General features: G+C 39.4%; 1 protein-coding gene across 2 annotated transcripts in view; it reads right to left on the bottom strand.

The window, feature by feature from the left end:
• The window catches only part of crim1 (cysteine rich transmembrane BMP regulator 1 (chordin-like)), a 144,557-nt gene that overhangs the window by 66,076 nt on the left and 61,766 nt on the right, over positions 1 to 16,715 (bottom strand). For both annotated transcript variants that reach the window (XM_051867055.1, XM_051867053.1), the window contains exons 3-5: positions 8,764 to 9,006; positions 7,152 to 7,272; positions 3,271 to 3,392 (exon numbers count right to left, since the gene is read on the bottom strand). In XM_051867055.1, the coding sequence (XP_051723015.1) occupies positions 3,271 to 3,392; positions 7,152 to 7,272; positions 8,764 to 9,006 (486 nt within the window). The remainder of the gene's footprint in view (positions 1 to 3,270; positions 3,393 to 7,151; positions 7,273 to 8,763; positions 9,007 to 16,715) is intronic.

Raw genomic sequence — 16,715 nt, 5'->3', positions numbered from 1 at the left:
CCAAATCGTTTCAGATCGTTATGCAAGCGCGTTTGGCCAATTCATGGAAAAGAAAGAATCGAGACAAAAGAATGATTAATTCACGAATGATGGGTATCGCTGGTTCAGTCGACAGAAATATGGAACACATAATAACTGCTGAAATATTTGCAGCCGGAGGAGCGTGCATGGTACAGCTGCAGACACCACTGCGGCCACGTATCTAACCAAATTTAGCCGCACCACCAGGAAAAGAGGAGGAGGGAGATTGAGGTGCCGCTGGCCGGATGAATATGATTTGCGGGCCGGATTTGGCCTGCGGGCCGCCAGTTGACAAGCCCTGACTTATGACATACCAGGAAATCCCTAATATGGGCAAAGACATCCAGCTATCGCTGTAGCTGAATAAAATGCACATGGAGGTATTTTTACTGATTAAACATGAAGAGAATTAAAATTTATGTTATGTTAATATTTATGATGCAATGCCAATTGACCGTTTGCAAAGACCCGCCCCGTTTAGTTACTGTTGCTATGTCCGACAAGCCATGCCGCTCTCACGCCACACATCATGTTCTCACGCAGTGAAAAATACATCGCAGAGCAAAGAGGACACTGACAATGTGCCAACAGACAAGACAGAGCAGGTTACTTTTGATATGAAACAAAGTTTCAAATTTCACATTTTGAAAAAGGAATTTAAACAAATACCATTTTGTGGCTCTTTAATGCGTCGTGACAGATCGCTGTAGCACCTCAATTCAAGCGGCTTGTGAACCGATCATCTCTTCCTACTAGTTTATTTATAACATCAGATAAACGTGAATGAACATCAGAAGGAATGTTGTTTCAACCGCGAAAAGACGTCAGTACACACCATTTTTCAAGTTCAAGTCCACCTACGTTAATCTGCTAACTCCCCTGACTGCTTTGTCGGACATAATGGCGGATTCGGCGTTATGATTGATTAGATTGCCTGTCAATCAAACTCCCAGCGAAGGGTCAATTGACATAGCCTTTATCACTAAATAGAATACTTTAAATATATATAATTTCTGCCTCATTCTGTGATAAGAAGTCACATCAGTTCACAGAAGGAAGTTATTTTAAACTGGTTGCCATTAAGTGTAATTGTTCCTTTTGTATGCAATGGGAATTTTTTTTCAAGGTTTCTTTAGATATCGTAATAATCATGAATTCTTTTTGCCACGATAATCATGTAGTAAAACAACTGATATATCGTGACAGCCCTGCTTCAGAAGACTTGAAATTTAGCATGTGAGTATTATGGGAATTTGTGATATTTTTATGCTGTGTTTGTATTCTATTTGAAGCTTGAAAGTCTCCATAAACTGCATTGTGAAAAAGAGCGACTGCTATATTATTCAAAATTCCTCCTTTTGTGTCCCACAGATGAAACAGGAGAAATTTCAGCATTGGCTGTTGTGACCACTTGTGGTTTTCTCTCACCCGTCCGCAGTGTATTCATCTGTTGTGTCAATTTGTTCATGTCATGACAGTCTTGAGAAGGTCACTCATCTAATGACGTGCGAGTGATATCTTTTGAATATTAATCAGTTTCTGTCCATCCAAGGGGATGAGTTCATTTTCTCTTCCTGTCACTCCTTTGCGTTCTCCCCCACCCCTCTCATCTGTGGAATATGAGATCAGCCTCTGCACTGTACACAGCCACCGGTGGCCAGATGTTCAATTAGCCTGTATTTCTGTTCGGAGCTTTGATGCTCCCCGCGCTGCTCTTCGGCCTCAGCGCTTTGTTCTCAAATCAGCCTAAGGCTAATTTCACCACCCGCTGTGAAGACGACACACAACCTGGCACCTCACACCACAACGCTATTTGTGCCTGCTTGTTTTATATACATACATGCTTGGAAGGAAGGTGACTCCCCAAATGACAAATATGCAAAAGCAAGTCCTTGGGTCGCACTCTTTCCCTTTGTTGCTTCGTCTTTCATGTATTGTGTGCCCTAGGCCTGGTTATAGGGTGAAGCAGGAAGGAAATAAACAACTTGAGGGGAAGTGGGATTGTTTTCACGGGTCCCTTTATTCAAAGAGCCACTCTTGAGCTTTTGTGTTTGGATGGAGCCTTGATTCTGTTGTCTTCCCCTCGGCGGTTGTCTATGCGCGAATATGGAAAAGGACCAATGCGTGACATACGGCCTGGTGCACGCTGATGTTTCCAGCTTTGATTTGGTGCTGATTTCCTGTGGCTTCCGTCCACCTGTCCCCTGTAGTCTCTTCATCTGAGAGCGTTCTCCACCACCTGCACACAGCTCTGCCCACAGCGACGGTGGGGTTAAGCTCTCTCTTTCTGCACAGGTTTTATTAGTCAGTGAGCACTGTGTAGTGTGTGTTTATGTTTGTGTGCACAAGTGGTAGCCTGAGCTTTCAAAAAGTGGGGAATCGCAGATGTCACTTATGAATGGCAATGTGTACTGTGCATATTTTGGTTTCTGTAAATATATGTAAATGATATATGTTATTCCATTCACTCATGGGTTTCTCTCATTTTCCTTCCACAAACACATACTTAAAGTATAGTCTAAGCCTCTTTTTCTAGTACAACCAATTCCACGCAAGATATCACAAAAGTAGACATGAAGTTATAAACTTGCAGCGTAACAATGTTGTCGATGTCTTAGTAAAGGGCAGAGATTAACATATTTACCAGACTGTGCTTCTTTATTTTGATGTGTAAGTGTTTGCTCTCTATTTGTCAAAATGGAGAAAAAAAAAATACAACCTAACTTCAAATTCAAAAACGAGGAAAAATACATTCTCACTCATATAAATAACAGCTTACAAAATACAAATCAAACTGAATGTTAACTTAAATAAGCATAAAATCTTAAATATACAAATTAATTTGAATATTATTTTATATAACTAATGATATATTCTGAAATGATCAGCATGTTGCTGTTAATTTTGCTCTAACAACAATGCTCAGCTGACATTCACTTATGCCTTGCACACACAGATCGTAGAGTAATTTGGGGAAAAATAATAAGCTATGCACTCTTGGGTTTATTAAAGCCATTAAACTCCCTACAATTAACATTAAAAGCACTGCAATTTGATTTTAGGGAAGAGAAACACAAGTAGTAAGAGTATGTATTTATTGTAGTTGTGTGTGTTTTGTGGGTAATATTCTGTCTGAGCTGAGGCCGGTCACTATGGCAGCAGCGACAGGGTTCTGCCCACTGACTAGACGACCTTCCCACTGCACCTACAAATAAACACTAATTAAGACACACAGAAAACAGAACCTACCGTTGACGCACTCAAACACATCGCAGCACCTCCCAGGTGTTCCATCACCACGGGACACAACCTGAGGTGAAGTCCCTGCTGAGCACTGTGGGAAGGTACAGAGGCCAGGCAAACACTCACATCTGAGTAGAAGAGAGAGAGAGAGAGAGATGCTGGTGGGGGTGCTTGTCATACCTAATTCATAACAACAAAATACTTCCTCCTGACACTTTGATGTTATTAACATTCACTGCTGAAATAATCAAATCTTCTTTCTTTGGGACTTGAGGAAAAAGTGCTAAAATAGTGATTTTTTTTGTACAATCGTTTTGGTCTAAACTGGATAATGAGCATGAGACAGGTGTGATGTCTAACCTAGACTGTGAGTGTGAGACAGATGTAACATCTAACCTAAATTAGTCTGACAGTGTTAACAATCTAACCTGGATTGTGAGTGAGAGAAAGGTGCGCCTAACCTGGACTGTGTGTGAGAGAGACAGATGTAACAGTGCAACCAGGGACTGTGTATGTCTGACTAACTGTGTAACCTGGATTGTGAGGATTGTACCATCTAATCAGGATTGTGAGCATGAAACAGGTCAGAACTGTGATTGTGAGAGAGACAGGTGTACTTTTATTGTGCAAGTGAAACAGTCTAATTGGGACTGTGAGTTTGAGACAGGTGTAACGTCTAATCAGGATTGTGAGCATGAGACAGGCGTAACAGTCTAAATGGGATTGTGAGAGTGAGACAGGTGTAATGTCTAATCAGGAATGTAAGAGTGAGACAGGTGTAGCATCTAATCAGGATTGTGAGCATGAGACAAGTGTAACGGTCTAAATGGGATTGTGAGAGTGAGACAGGTGTAATGTCTAATCAGGAATGTAAGAGTGAGACAGGTATAACAGTCTAAATTGTGATTGTGAGAGACAGGTGTAATGTCTAAATGGGATTGTGAGAGTAAGACAGGTGTAATGTCTAAATGGGATTGTGAGAGTAAGACAGGTGTAATGTCTAAATGGGATTGTGAGCATGAGACAGGTGTAATGTCTAAATGGGATTGTGAGAGTGAGGCAGGTGTAACATCTAATCAGGATTGTGAGCATGAGACGGGTGTAATGTCTAAATGGGATTGTGAGAGTAAGACAGGTGTAATGTCTAAATGGGATTGTGAGAGTGAGGCAGGTGTAACATCTAATCAGGATTGTGAGAGTAAGACAGGTGTAATGTCTAAATGGGATTGTGAGAGTAAGACAGGTGTAATGTCTAAATGGGATTGTGAGAGTAATGTCTAAATGGGATTGTGAGAGTAAGACAGGTGTAATGTCTAAATGGGATTGTGAGCATGAGACAGGTGTAACATCTAATCAGGATTGTGAGCATGAGACGGGTGTAATGTCTAAATGGGATTGTGAGAGTAAGACAGGTGTAATGTCTAAATGGGATTGTGAGAGTGAGGCAGGTGTAACATCTAATCAGGATTGTGAGAGTAAGACAGGTGTAATGTCTAAATGGGATTGTGAGAGTAAGACAGGTGTAATGTTTAAATGGGATTGTGAGAGTAAGACAGGTGTAATGTCTAAATGGGATTGTGAGAGTAAGACAGGTGTAATGTCTAAATGGGATTGTGAGAGTAAGACAGGTGTAATGTCTAAATGGGATTGTGAGCATGAGACAGGTGTAATGTCTAAATGGGATTGTGAGAGTAAGACAGGTGTAATGTCTAAATGGGATTGTGAGCATGAGACAGGTGTAATGTCTAAATGGGATTGTGAGAGTAAGACAGGTGTAATGTCTAAATGGGATTGTGAGCATGAGACAGGTGTAATGTCTAAATGGGATTGTGAGAGTAAGACAGGTGTAATGTCTAAATGGGATTGTGAGAGTAAGACAGGTGTAATGTCTAAATGGGATTGTGAGAGTAAGACAGGTGTAATGTCTAAATGGGATTGTGAGAGTAAGACAGGTGTAATGTCTAAATGGGATTGTGAGCATGAGACAGGTGTAATGTCTAAATGGGATTGTGAGAGTAAGACAGGTGTAATGTCTAAATGGGATTGAGAGCATGAGACAGGTGTAATGTCTAAATGGGATTGTGAGAGTAAGACAGGTGTAATGTCTAAATGGGATTGTGAGCATGAGACAGGTGTAATGTCTAAATGGGATTGTGAGAGTAAGACAGGTGTAATGTCTAAATGGGATTGTGAGAGTAAGACAGGTGTAATGTCTAAATGGGATTGTGAGCATGAGACAGGTATAATGTCTAAATGGGATTGTGAGACAGGTGTAATGTTTAAATGGGATTGTGAGCATGAGACAGGTGTAATGTCTAAATGGGATTGTGAGCATGAGACAGGTGTAATGTCTAAATAGGATTGTGAGAGTAAGACAGGTGTAATGTCTAAATGGGATTGTGAGCATGAGACAGGTGTAATGTCTAATCAGGAATGTAAGAGTGAGACAGGTATAACAGTCTAAATTGTGATTGTGAGAGACAGGTGTAATGTCTAAATGGGATTGTGAGAGTGAGACAGGTGTAATGTCTAATCAGGAATTCGAAAGCGAGACAGGTGTAGCATCTAATCAGGATTGTGAGCATGAGACAGGTGTAACGGCCTAAATGGGATTGTGAGAGTGAGACAGGTGTAATGTCTAATCAGGATTGTGAGAGTAAGACAGGTGTAACGGTCTAAATGGGATTGTGAGAGTGAGACAGGTGTAATGTCTAATCAGGAATGTAAGAGTGAGACAGGTATAACAGTCTAAATTGTGATTGTGAGAGACAGGTGTAATGTCTAAATGGGATTGTGAGAGTAAGACAGGTGTAATGTCTAAATGGGATTGTGAGAGTAAGACAGGTGTAATGTCTAAATGGGATTGTGAGAGTGAGGCAGGTGTAACATCTAATCAGGATTGTGAGCATGAGACAGGTGTAATGTCTAAATGGGATTGTGAGAGTAAGACAGGTGTAATGTCTAAATGGGATTGTGAGAGTAAGACAGGTGTAATGTCTAAATGGGATTGTGAGAGTAAGACAGGTGTAATGTCTAAATGGGATTGTGAGCATGAGACAGGTGTAATGTCTAAATGGGATTGTGAGAGTAAGACAGGTGTAATGTCTAAATGGGATTGTGAGAGTAAGACAGGTGTAATGTCTAAATGGGATTGAGAGAGTAAGACAGGTGTAATGTCTAAATGGGATTGTGAGCATGAGACAGGTATAATGTCTAAATGGGATTGTGAGACAGGTGTAATGTCTAAATGGGATTGTGAGCATGAGACAGGTGTAATGTCTAATCAGGAATGTAAGAGTGAGACAGGTATAACAGTCTAAATTGTGATTGTGAGAGACAGGTGTAATGTCTAAATGCGATTGTGAGAGTGAGACAGGTGTAATGTCTAATCAGGAATTCGAAAGCGAGACAGGTGTAGCATCTAATCAGGATTGTGAGCATGAGACAGGTGTAACAGCCTAAATGGGATTGTGAGAGTGAGACAGGTGTAATGTCTAATCAGGATTGTGAGCATGAGACAGGTGTAACATCTAAATGGGACTGTGAGAGTGAGACAGGTGTAACGTCTAAATGGGATTGTGAGAGTGAGACAGGTGTAATGTCTTACATGGTTTGTGGGCGTGAGAGTTAGAGTTACAGTCTAACTTGGATTGTAAGCATGAGACAGGCGTAACGTCTATTCTGGATTGTAAGCACAAGACAGGTGTAACTTGAATTGTCAGTGTGAGACTAACCTACTTTGTGAACACCACACAGATGTAACAGTCTAACCTTGTGAGTAGGAGATGGGTGTAACAAAACCATACCTAAATGTGAGACAGACATAAGGCCAAACCTGAGCTGAGTATAAGACATGCCTAGACTGTGAGATAGGTGTAACATCTAACCTGGTAGGAAGGGTGCAGCAGCCATCTGCTGTCAGTCTGACCTGAGTCTCATAGCTGTCTGCCGGACACTGGACAGGCTTCACTGGTGGACACTCTACTGTGCTGCAGTCTACACTGAACACTGAGCACAAAAACAGGAGATAAAACATTTATCACTCCTCATCAAAGCCTCTAATTAACACACCTCATCAAACTCTCATCCAAGCAAATGATTTACCTGTTATATCACACATACTGTTTACAGTGCATTAAACAGTGCAGTGCAGTGCAGTCATCATATAATGTAGGTTTAATGATACATTTAAAAAATGTACAAAAGCCAAGCATAAAAAGCATTTGCTTCAGGCTAACATCAACTAATGACAGTTTCAGAGGCAGGTTATGATTACATTATGATGACATATTAAAAATAATGTGCACTGATGAATTGTGCCCAATAAGATAAAAAAAAAAAAATTGTTTCAAGTAAATTTTCTATTTGATGGAAACTTTACTTGTTTTTCAAAAAAAGTGCATTTACAAAAATAACCACAAAACATATGTGTCCTATCTACCAAATCCCATAGTCCTATCTATCTACTTGAGCAGAAACACATATTTTTAACAGCCCATGTGTTTAGCATGTCTCAAAAGCTTTGGCAAACTTCCAAATCACGAAATCACTCTTTAGTGTATTGGGAAATGAATTACTGTTGTTTTTTATGTTGTGTTGAAGCCAAGTGGCTATCTCTGCTCAAGGCTGCCATATTGCAGCAAAATATAGCATGACAGAAGAAGATATTTTAAAATTAAGGTACTATGACAGCATCTTGAGATAACCTGCAAAGAATTCAAATCTATCACTATCAGGATCCCGGTGTGGATCCCCAAGACTCCACAACAATCCATCTATTACTCTAACAGGAAAAGAATTTGATGTTGCAAGAAAAGTTGACTGCATGCTTTTTTATTTTAGAAAGACCATTGTGGAGGGATAGTTCACCCAAAAATGAAAATTCTGTCAATATGCCACCACTATGTTTATTACATTGTGGTGTCCAGCGCGGCATCACCTCCACTGTTGTTTTGCTTTTTTTATGGGAATAAAAACCATTTTATTCAGTTTGATACTGGTCGCTTCAATTCTAAACTGAAAGTGCTCATCCAGCACGAGCTGCAGAGTTGCACACAGTGCAGCAGGAATCACAGTTCACTGATCACATGACGGGAATGAGGCGAGATGACTGACAATGAATGACTGACCTATACACGGAGTACCCGCGATCGCGAATTCGAAAGCTAAAGTAAAATGCGTGCACAACATCTCTGATCACTATCATTGTATGGCAGGAACTGTGAAGATTCTTCAGAGAGAAAAACTAACAACATGCATATTTGGAATGATATGAGGGTGAGGATATAATCTATGCTAATTTCACACTCGCACTCCATCAAGGTGATATCGTGAGACAGCTTTTTACCTCGACAAGAAATCTCATCATATTTTAATATCGCGAGATCTCGTGGAACACAGTCTCGTTCCACCCCTAGTTGATGTTCACCGGCGAATCACATGGTGTGAAAATGGAATCAAGGAAGTCACAATACTTAACTAAATATTGGATTTCTTTACCTGGTTTGCATTCGTAGAGATCACAGCACTCGCCAGGTTTGCCGGAGCTCTTGGATACCAGGATGTTGAGGTGTCCGGGCTGGCAAACTTTCCTAAGACATCCAGCTGGGCTACACACACAGCGACTGGGCAGAGGACAACATTCACCTGGTGGAGCGTAGCCCTCGATTAATATGGAGTCCTCAGGACAGCGTGGAGAAAACTGCACCTCACACCTCGCCTTAGAGCAGTCTGGTCTTTCTTCTGCAGATAAAAAGAACACAAGTCTTGTCATTTATGATGTTCAGCTATGCTTAACAGTTATTCTTTTCCTGTGAATAAAAACTGGAAAGTAAAAGAGTTGCTCATCAGTAACCTTATTAGAAACTGCAACATGGTTTAAATTGAATTGTAAGAGTGATTGTTAGACTCTCACTGATGTAAGTGAAAAAAAAAAAACAAGCTATTAAAGAAAACATCTGTCAGTACTCACACCACATATTTTTAACTCAAAACTCCATGTGGCGATAAATATGTGGAGTATTCCTCGCTTTAAGCCTCCAAAATGAAAATACGAGGTATTTGTCTTCATATTTTTTTTTGTGTGACAGGTACCGTTCACCAAGAGACAGACTTGTTCGTCATGTACAGTATATGAGCTGTGACACATTGACATGCTGTTTGTCACAAATATGCCAGTGAATAACATCTAAATAACCACATTGTTACAGGGGAAAAAAAACAACAACTTTAATTTGCAAAAGTTTAATTGCCATATGGTTAGGGGTCAAATCTTTAAATGTTTTTGAAAGAAGTCTCTTATGCTTACCAAAGCTGCATTTATTTGATGAGAAATACAGTAAAAACTGTCATATTGTGAACAACTGTACAAAATAAAATATCTCTTTTCTATTTTTAATATATTTTAGAAAGTAATTTTTTCATGTGACGACAAAGCTGAATTTTCAGTGTCACTTGATCCTTCAGAAATCATTCTAATATTCTGATTTGCTTCTCAAGAAATATTTCTTATTATAATCAATGTTGAAAACAGTTGTGCTGCTTAATATTTTTGTGGAAACTGTGATAAATGTTTTATGATTCTTTGACAAATAAAAAGTTAAAACGAACATTTTTATTTGAAACAGTCCTTTTGATCAATTTAATGGATCATTGCTGAATAAAAGTGTTAAATTCTTTCAAAAAAGTATCACACACACACACACACACACATATATATATATATATATACCCTGATATATATATTCACAGTTTCTTCCAAGTAATGTAAAAAGACGTTATAAAAGAAGGGCTGACTGACATTTCACTATCTTGAGCAGCTGCTTCACTCCCTCATTCTGAACCGAATATTGACCATGCATGTCAAAGTCCAGCGTTTTATGAACACACTCAATTTGACCTTCCTTCATTCAAGGCATGATTGCTTTTATTCGTTCTTTACAAGGGAACAACAAGCTAACAAAGGAGAAAGGCAGAGAAATTGAAAAGGTGCATGGGAGAGACATAAAAAGAACCACAGAAAAGAAAACTCATGCTGATGTGAATGTGAATGAATGGCAAATGTCAGCAGGAGAGAAACGATTGGGATGCTGTAATGCTCCTGTTGCCTGTGTGCTGTCTGATAACACTTGGCAGAGGGGTGTGTAACAACACTAGACGCAGCACTACATGTTAAAACACAGGCGGCCGTATTAATACAGAGAGTGTGTACATTAAGTAGACTGATCTGGGCCATAATGTGGCTTTTAAATCAACATACTTTATGCAGACTTAAAGGGACAGTTCACCCTAAAATGAAAATTAAGTCATAATTTATTCACCCTAGTGTTGTTCTAATGGCGCATGCCCTTCTTTCTTTTATGGACCACAAAAGGAGAATTTAAAAAAAGAATGTCCCGCTCACACTCGTCCATATAATGGTACTGAATAGCGACCAGAATGAAAAGGCAAAAAAATTATGAGAGAATGCGATTCACTCTCAAATTCGACAATTTTGTTTCTTCAACTAATGTGCCAAGGATTCACAGTTTCAAAAGATATGGAAAAATAGTTGCATTAGCCACTTTCATGACACTTATGTGTTTTGTGTCCATTTTGAAGCATGAAAGTTCCAGTTACCATTCAGTGTAACTGTAAGCGTCCTTCACAGTCTTAAAAATTTCTCCTTTTGTGTTCCATGGAAAAAATATCTTGTCTGAAGTGATACAAGGATGAGCAGATGATAACAGAATTTTTTGAGAAGTTTTTGAGTTTCAAAACAAATGTGAAAAAGACTAAAAGTATGGTCTATATGGTTGAGTGCTAAACTCGAGAAAAATATCCATTTTGAAGCTTGAAAATTCAGGTCTGCATATGTAACGGACGTACGCCGGTAAGAGCTGTGTATGTAAACCTCACTCTCCTGATCTCAAAAAGGCGACCAATGCTAGAGACAGTGGTCTTTAGCCTCCTTGTTATAGCATCCGCCTCCTGGGTTCGAGTCCATCTTAGAGCAGGCAGTTCAAACTAGAGGGGCTACAGTGGTGCCGTGACCCAGATGGAAGTGAGGTTTAGGGGGGTTAGTGTAACAGACGTAGGCTGGTAAGAGCTGTGTGTGTGAACCTCACTCCCCTGATCTCAAAAAGGCACTCTAGAGACTGCAGTCTTTAGCCTTCTTGTTAGAGTGCCCGCCTCCCATGCCGGCACACCCAGGTTTGAGTCCCGCTTAGAGAAGGCAGTTCAAACTGGAGGGGCTGCATTGGTGCCGTGACCCGGATGAGAGTGAGGTTTAAGGGGGTTAGTGTAATGGACGTAGGCTGGTAAGGGCTGTGTGTGTAAACCTCACTCCCCTGATCTCAAAAAGGCACTCTCTAGACTGCGGTCTTTAACTTCCTTGTTAGAGCACCCGCCTCCCATGCCGGAGGACCCGGGTTCGAGTCCTGCTTAGAGAAGGCAGTTCAAACTGGAGGGGCTACAGTGGTGCTGTGACCCTGGATGGGAGTGAGATTTAGGGGGGTTAGTGTAACAGACTTAGGCTAGTAAGAGCTGTGCATGTAAACCTCACTCCCCTGGTCTCAAAAAGGCACTCTAGAGACTGCGGTCTTTAGCCTCCTTGTTAGAGCACCCGACTCCCATGCCGGCGGGCCCGGCTTCGAGTCCCACTTAAAGCAGGCAGTTCAAACAGGAGAGGTTACATCATAGAATAGAAAAGAAAAAAGAATGACCTCCACAGTCTTCAAAATTTCTCCTTTTATGTTCCATGGCAGAAAGAAAGTCACACATATTTGGAACATAAGGATAAGTAAATGATGACAGTTTTAATTTTCAGGTGAACTATCCCTTTAAACGATGTCAAGACCCTATCCCCTCAGAAACGCAAGTATATAATGATCAAACAATTGCTCTGAACTGATGAATAGCATGAAAAATATGCACCGCAGGGCAAAATCACTGACTTTCTTGACTGAGGTTACATACTACGTAAGCATTACTCTGACACTGATTAATTAACTAGCTAAACTTATTAAAGCCGATGTACTCCAGCCATTAAGCACATTGTTACTGCTTTGTTTGATCTTGTATGAAAATCATGTGTGATGTATGAAATGCATGTCTTACAAAGAGGCTATGGCCTATTATTGCCTTTTGATGTGTTATGATGTGTTAGGAGAGAAGAGTCCTCCATAGAGGTACTCCTCTTTTGTGAGAGAGAGGGTGTAATTACCTCAAATGATAGACAGAGAGAGAACATAATGCTTGTAAATTCACAATAAGAGCAGTGAAGATAGATACCTCTTTAAAAAGCTCCTCATATTTAAGGACTATGTTTATGTGTCATTATACGAGCGCCCATGCTTTTTGTTCTCACCAAGGACAATTATGACGGCATTATTTTTTGTTTGGTACCAAATGCCACTTGAATGTGAAATGATTTGGTACATGAAGATGTGATGGGTGAAAATGAGACAAGAGTGAATAAGTGTTAAATGAGGCCACATGTAACAGTCACCAAATGAGACAGAGTATCACAACACCTTGCAGTGATGGATGTGACATTTAGTTTATGTACTGTATTAGAAAGACACTTTCATGGAAAGTGACTTAGTATTTTTATTAGTACAGTATGTGTGCTGCCTGGGAATCGAACCCATGACCTTGGCGTTCCCAGTGCAATGCTATACCAGTTGAGCTACGGAAGACAGAAACCCATATTGTGTAATTTTACATGTTTTTCTTAGTGGATATGACTTCATAGGGAATAAAATTGTAAGAGTTCATTTAAAGTTCATATGTTTATATGGGTCTCAAGTTGCCGTTTAAACATTTTCCGAGAAACAACCACAAATGAAAGCTCCTCCATCCCCTTTCATCATCTGTACATCCTCTCTGCTAAAACCATCCTAGCGCTCTCAAAATATTCAACAATCTTCAACACATCAACAAATCACTCCTTCAGCTTTAGCTATATGTGTTCTCTCTCTCTCTCTCTCTCTCTCTCTCTCTCTCTCTCTCTCTCTCTCTCTCTCTCAAGAGTGCACTGCTTTAGATAAACAGCCTTTAATTTGGTCTTATACTCGGAGCACAACACAGCCTCGCGGTGTACTATACATGCATCTTATCTGGGAATATTTTTACCCCAAAAGGATTGTGGGAGGGAAATGCACCAATTGTCTTCCCCTTAACTGTTGTGTGCTGAAAATATAGTCAATATAACCACAAAGCACTTTTATCAAGTCTCACTTATACTGACTATGGTAAAAATGCCAAACTGCATATGTAAAATAGACTAGTCGGTGGGTTGCCCTAACTAGTTGACTTGTCTTGTCAGAAATGCAATATAATATACATAACTATGTTTTCAGTGGTGTATAAAGACCTTACATTATGAACCGTTATGTTTTTATTACCTTAGAATGAGCCATTTCTATCTACATACACCGCAGGTCCCCTTACATCGCCATTTTGCGCCCCCATGTTTCTACAGTAGCCCTAAACTGACAAACTACTCTACAGAGCAAGTTTACTTTACTGGATACTCTCCGCTGTCTCAGACAACGACATCTTTGTCCTGTGTCGGCCACTGTAGCTTCTCTATGTGCTTCAAAAGGGAGGGGTGAGCGGTGGACTGAGCCGTTGATTGCAATTTGCAACCTCACCTCTAGATGCCGCTAAAATTTAAACACTGCACCTTTAAGGAAGCCCTATAATTAGGCTGGTTTTGGTTCACTTTACATTGATGGGATGTGTTTCTTAGTCAAACAACAGTCTGAATCTGTAGGCTGTAGCGCTGGCACTAAAAAAGGGATGAATTTAGCAACACAACTTCTCTGTATGATACGCCAATATTATAAAAAATATGATTTTTTTAACTATTAAAAATATTTATTATGTTATATGCAATAACCAATGAATTAATGGAGGACTGAGAATATGATGATAAATAATTTCATCAAAAGCATCAAAAATGAATAAAAGTAAATAAATAACATGAATTACATTTTCCATTGGACGTTGATATATTTATTGGCACTTTTTTAATTTATTATTTATTTATTTTATTTATTATTATTTTCATATTAATATGGCACTCACAATCCTCCATAATAATAATAAAAAAAAATACTAAAAATAAAATACAATAAATTGTTTTAAATTTTACAAATTGTTATAAAAATTATAACGTACAGTACTAAAAATATTTATCCATTTTCGATTTCTCAATATTACTTTTAACAGTGGCCAATATATATCCAAATACAATGTATGAAACATCTATATATTTTTTGAGGTTTTCTAAATATTTCATTAAACAGTAGCCAATATGCAAATGTGAAGTATGAAAAATGGCTCTTCTTTTTGAGGTTTGCTACATATTACATTTAACAGTGACCAATATATGCAATGCCAACCAATATGGATAAATTAAAAAAAGTATAATTGACTAATAACCAACAGAGTTCCAATATATCTTGTAATGAAAACAAAACTGCTGCTAACACACCAAACTTAAACTTCAAAAAATTTATTAGAATAAATCTAGATAAACTAGTCCACCTTACTGACTACTAGGTTGTTGGACCCTGACTAACATGACCCATCCATTGGCAGTACTGTACTGCTCGCTGCGCCTTAATAATTATTAACTTATTAATTGTAACCTGATAAAAGAAAAGGTGAGAAAAACACTTCCTCACAATGCGTCCCCTCCTCCACTACAACAGAGCTACTGCTCAGTTCCTTTTTTATGTTTCTTTCACAGCCTTTGCTGTGATTTCTCGTTTGACAATGACAGCTGTTCACCGCTGATCGCATGGACGTGGTTGCCAGGCATCTGCTGCTGAGATGGAAACAGATTGTTACATATAAATTCAATCTGTGAGCAGCCTCGACCCTTGGGCTTATCATACTTCCACCTCCTGAGATGCGACAGAACACACCATCTCCGGCCTCTCACCGTAATGAAGTCCAGAAGCACCTGGTACAGTGCCAGCGCACAAAAAAATGATAATGTCCATTTAGATACCAGCAGGTAATTTATACAGTTCACATATATGACAGAAACATTAGGAAATAAAGTTGAAACATTGATTATTGTGTGGTAATAAGTGAGCGGAGCGCAGAATTTCGACCGATGAAAAGACCCACAGTGCATAATTATTGCCTATAGAAAAGCTGTTCTTCAAAGCACATCATCAAATCAGCCGTCATTGATGGAGACAGGACTCTGGCTGAGAGCAGCAGGTTGGCTTGGCACTGTAAAGTCATTACTTGTTATTCCACAGAATAAGTCCTATGGACCCAGGGAGACAAGGGAGAAAGTGGCAGAGAAAAGAATAGTCCATGGAGAATGTAGAAAACCCAACAAACTGCAGATGAACAAGCAGCTCCTACCAAATAACTGTCTTGGATCAGGATCAGATGTAGAAGAGCCTCATTGGGTGCCAAATATATAAAATTATATACTGTATGTAAAAAAGAAAGATTATAACATAGCACTTTAAAAACACTGCTCTGGATATGTCGCTAGATCCACCATCATAATAATATGAATTTACTAAATAATTACTTTTACAACACCATTTCATTTGTGCCCATGCAAGAGCATGACGGTACTGTTCGACAGCCCTCACACTGTTAAATGTCATGTTTTTTCTCTGGTTTGGAGAATGAATCTCAATTTGTGATGACTTCAGTCTTGTTGTAAACCTCTATTATTCTCCTCCTACATCACAAATGAGTCAGCTAATCAAAACCCACAACAACGTTTTGGCTTACAAATTAAATTTAAAAAAATATATTTTAACTTCATCTGTCATGTTATAAAATTGTCATGAGAAAAAAAGATGCTTTTGGAGTTATAGTGTTTATGCTCACTAGTTACAGTTAAATACTCTAATTTAATTTCACATTTTATGTTATCTACAATATGCAGTATACATATACAATATCCAACATTTAGTACAAACCAAATTATGTAAATGTACACTATATTGCCAAAAGTTTTGGGACGCCTGCCTTTACGTGCACATGAACTTTAATGACATCCCATTCTTAATCCATAGGGTTTAATATGGAGTTGGCCCACCTTTTGCAGCTATAACAGCTATAACTCTTCTGGGAAGGCTTTCCACAAGGTTTAGGAGTGTGTTTATGGGAATTTTTGACCATTCTTCTAGAAGCGTATTTGTGAGGTCAGGCAGTGATGTTGGCCAGAAGGCCTAGCTCACAGTCTCCACTCTAATTCATCCCAAAGGTGTTCTATCGGGTTGAGGTCAGGACTCTGTGCAGGCCAGTCAAGTTCCTCCACAACAAACTCGCTCATCCATGTCTTTATGGACCTTGCTTTGTGCACTGGTGCGCAGTCATGTTGGAACAGGAAGGGGCCATCCCCAAACTGTTCCCACAAAGTTGGGAGCATGAAATTGTCCAAAATGTCTTTATATGCTGAAGCATTAAGAGTTCCTTTCACTGGA

The sequence above is a fragment of the Ctenopharyngodon idella genome, chromosome 17, assembly GCF_019924925.1.
Source record: "Ctenopharyngodon idella isolate HZGC_01 chromosome 17, HZGC01, whole genome shotgun sequence".
NCBI classification, from domain to species: Eukaryota; Metazoa; Chordata; class Actinopteri; order Cypriniformes; family Xenocyprididae; genus Ctenopharyngodon; species Ctenopharyngodon idella.
The sequence above is the reverse complement of the archived record's forward strand: the minus strand, read 5'-3'. Positions and strand labels throughout refer to the sequence as shown.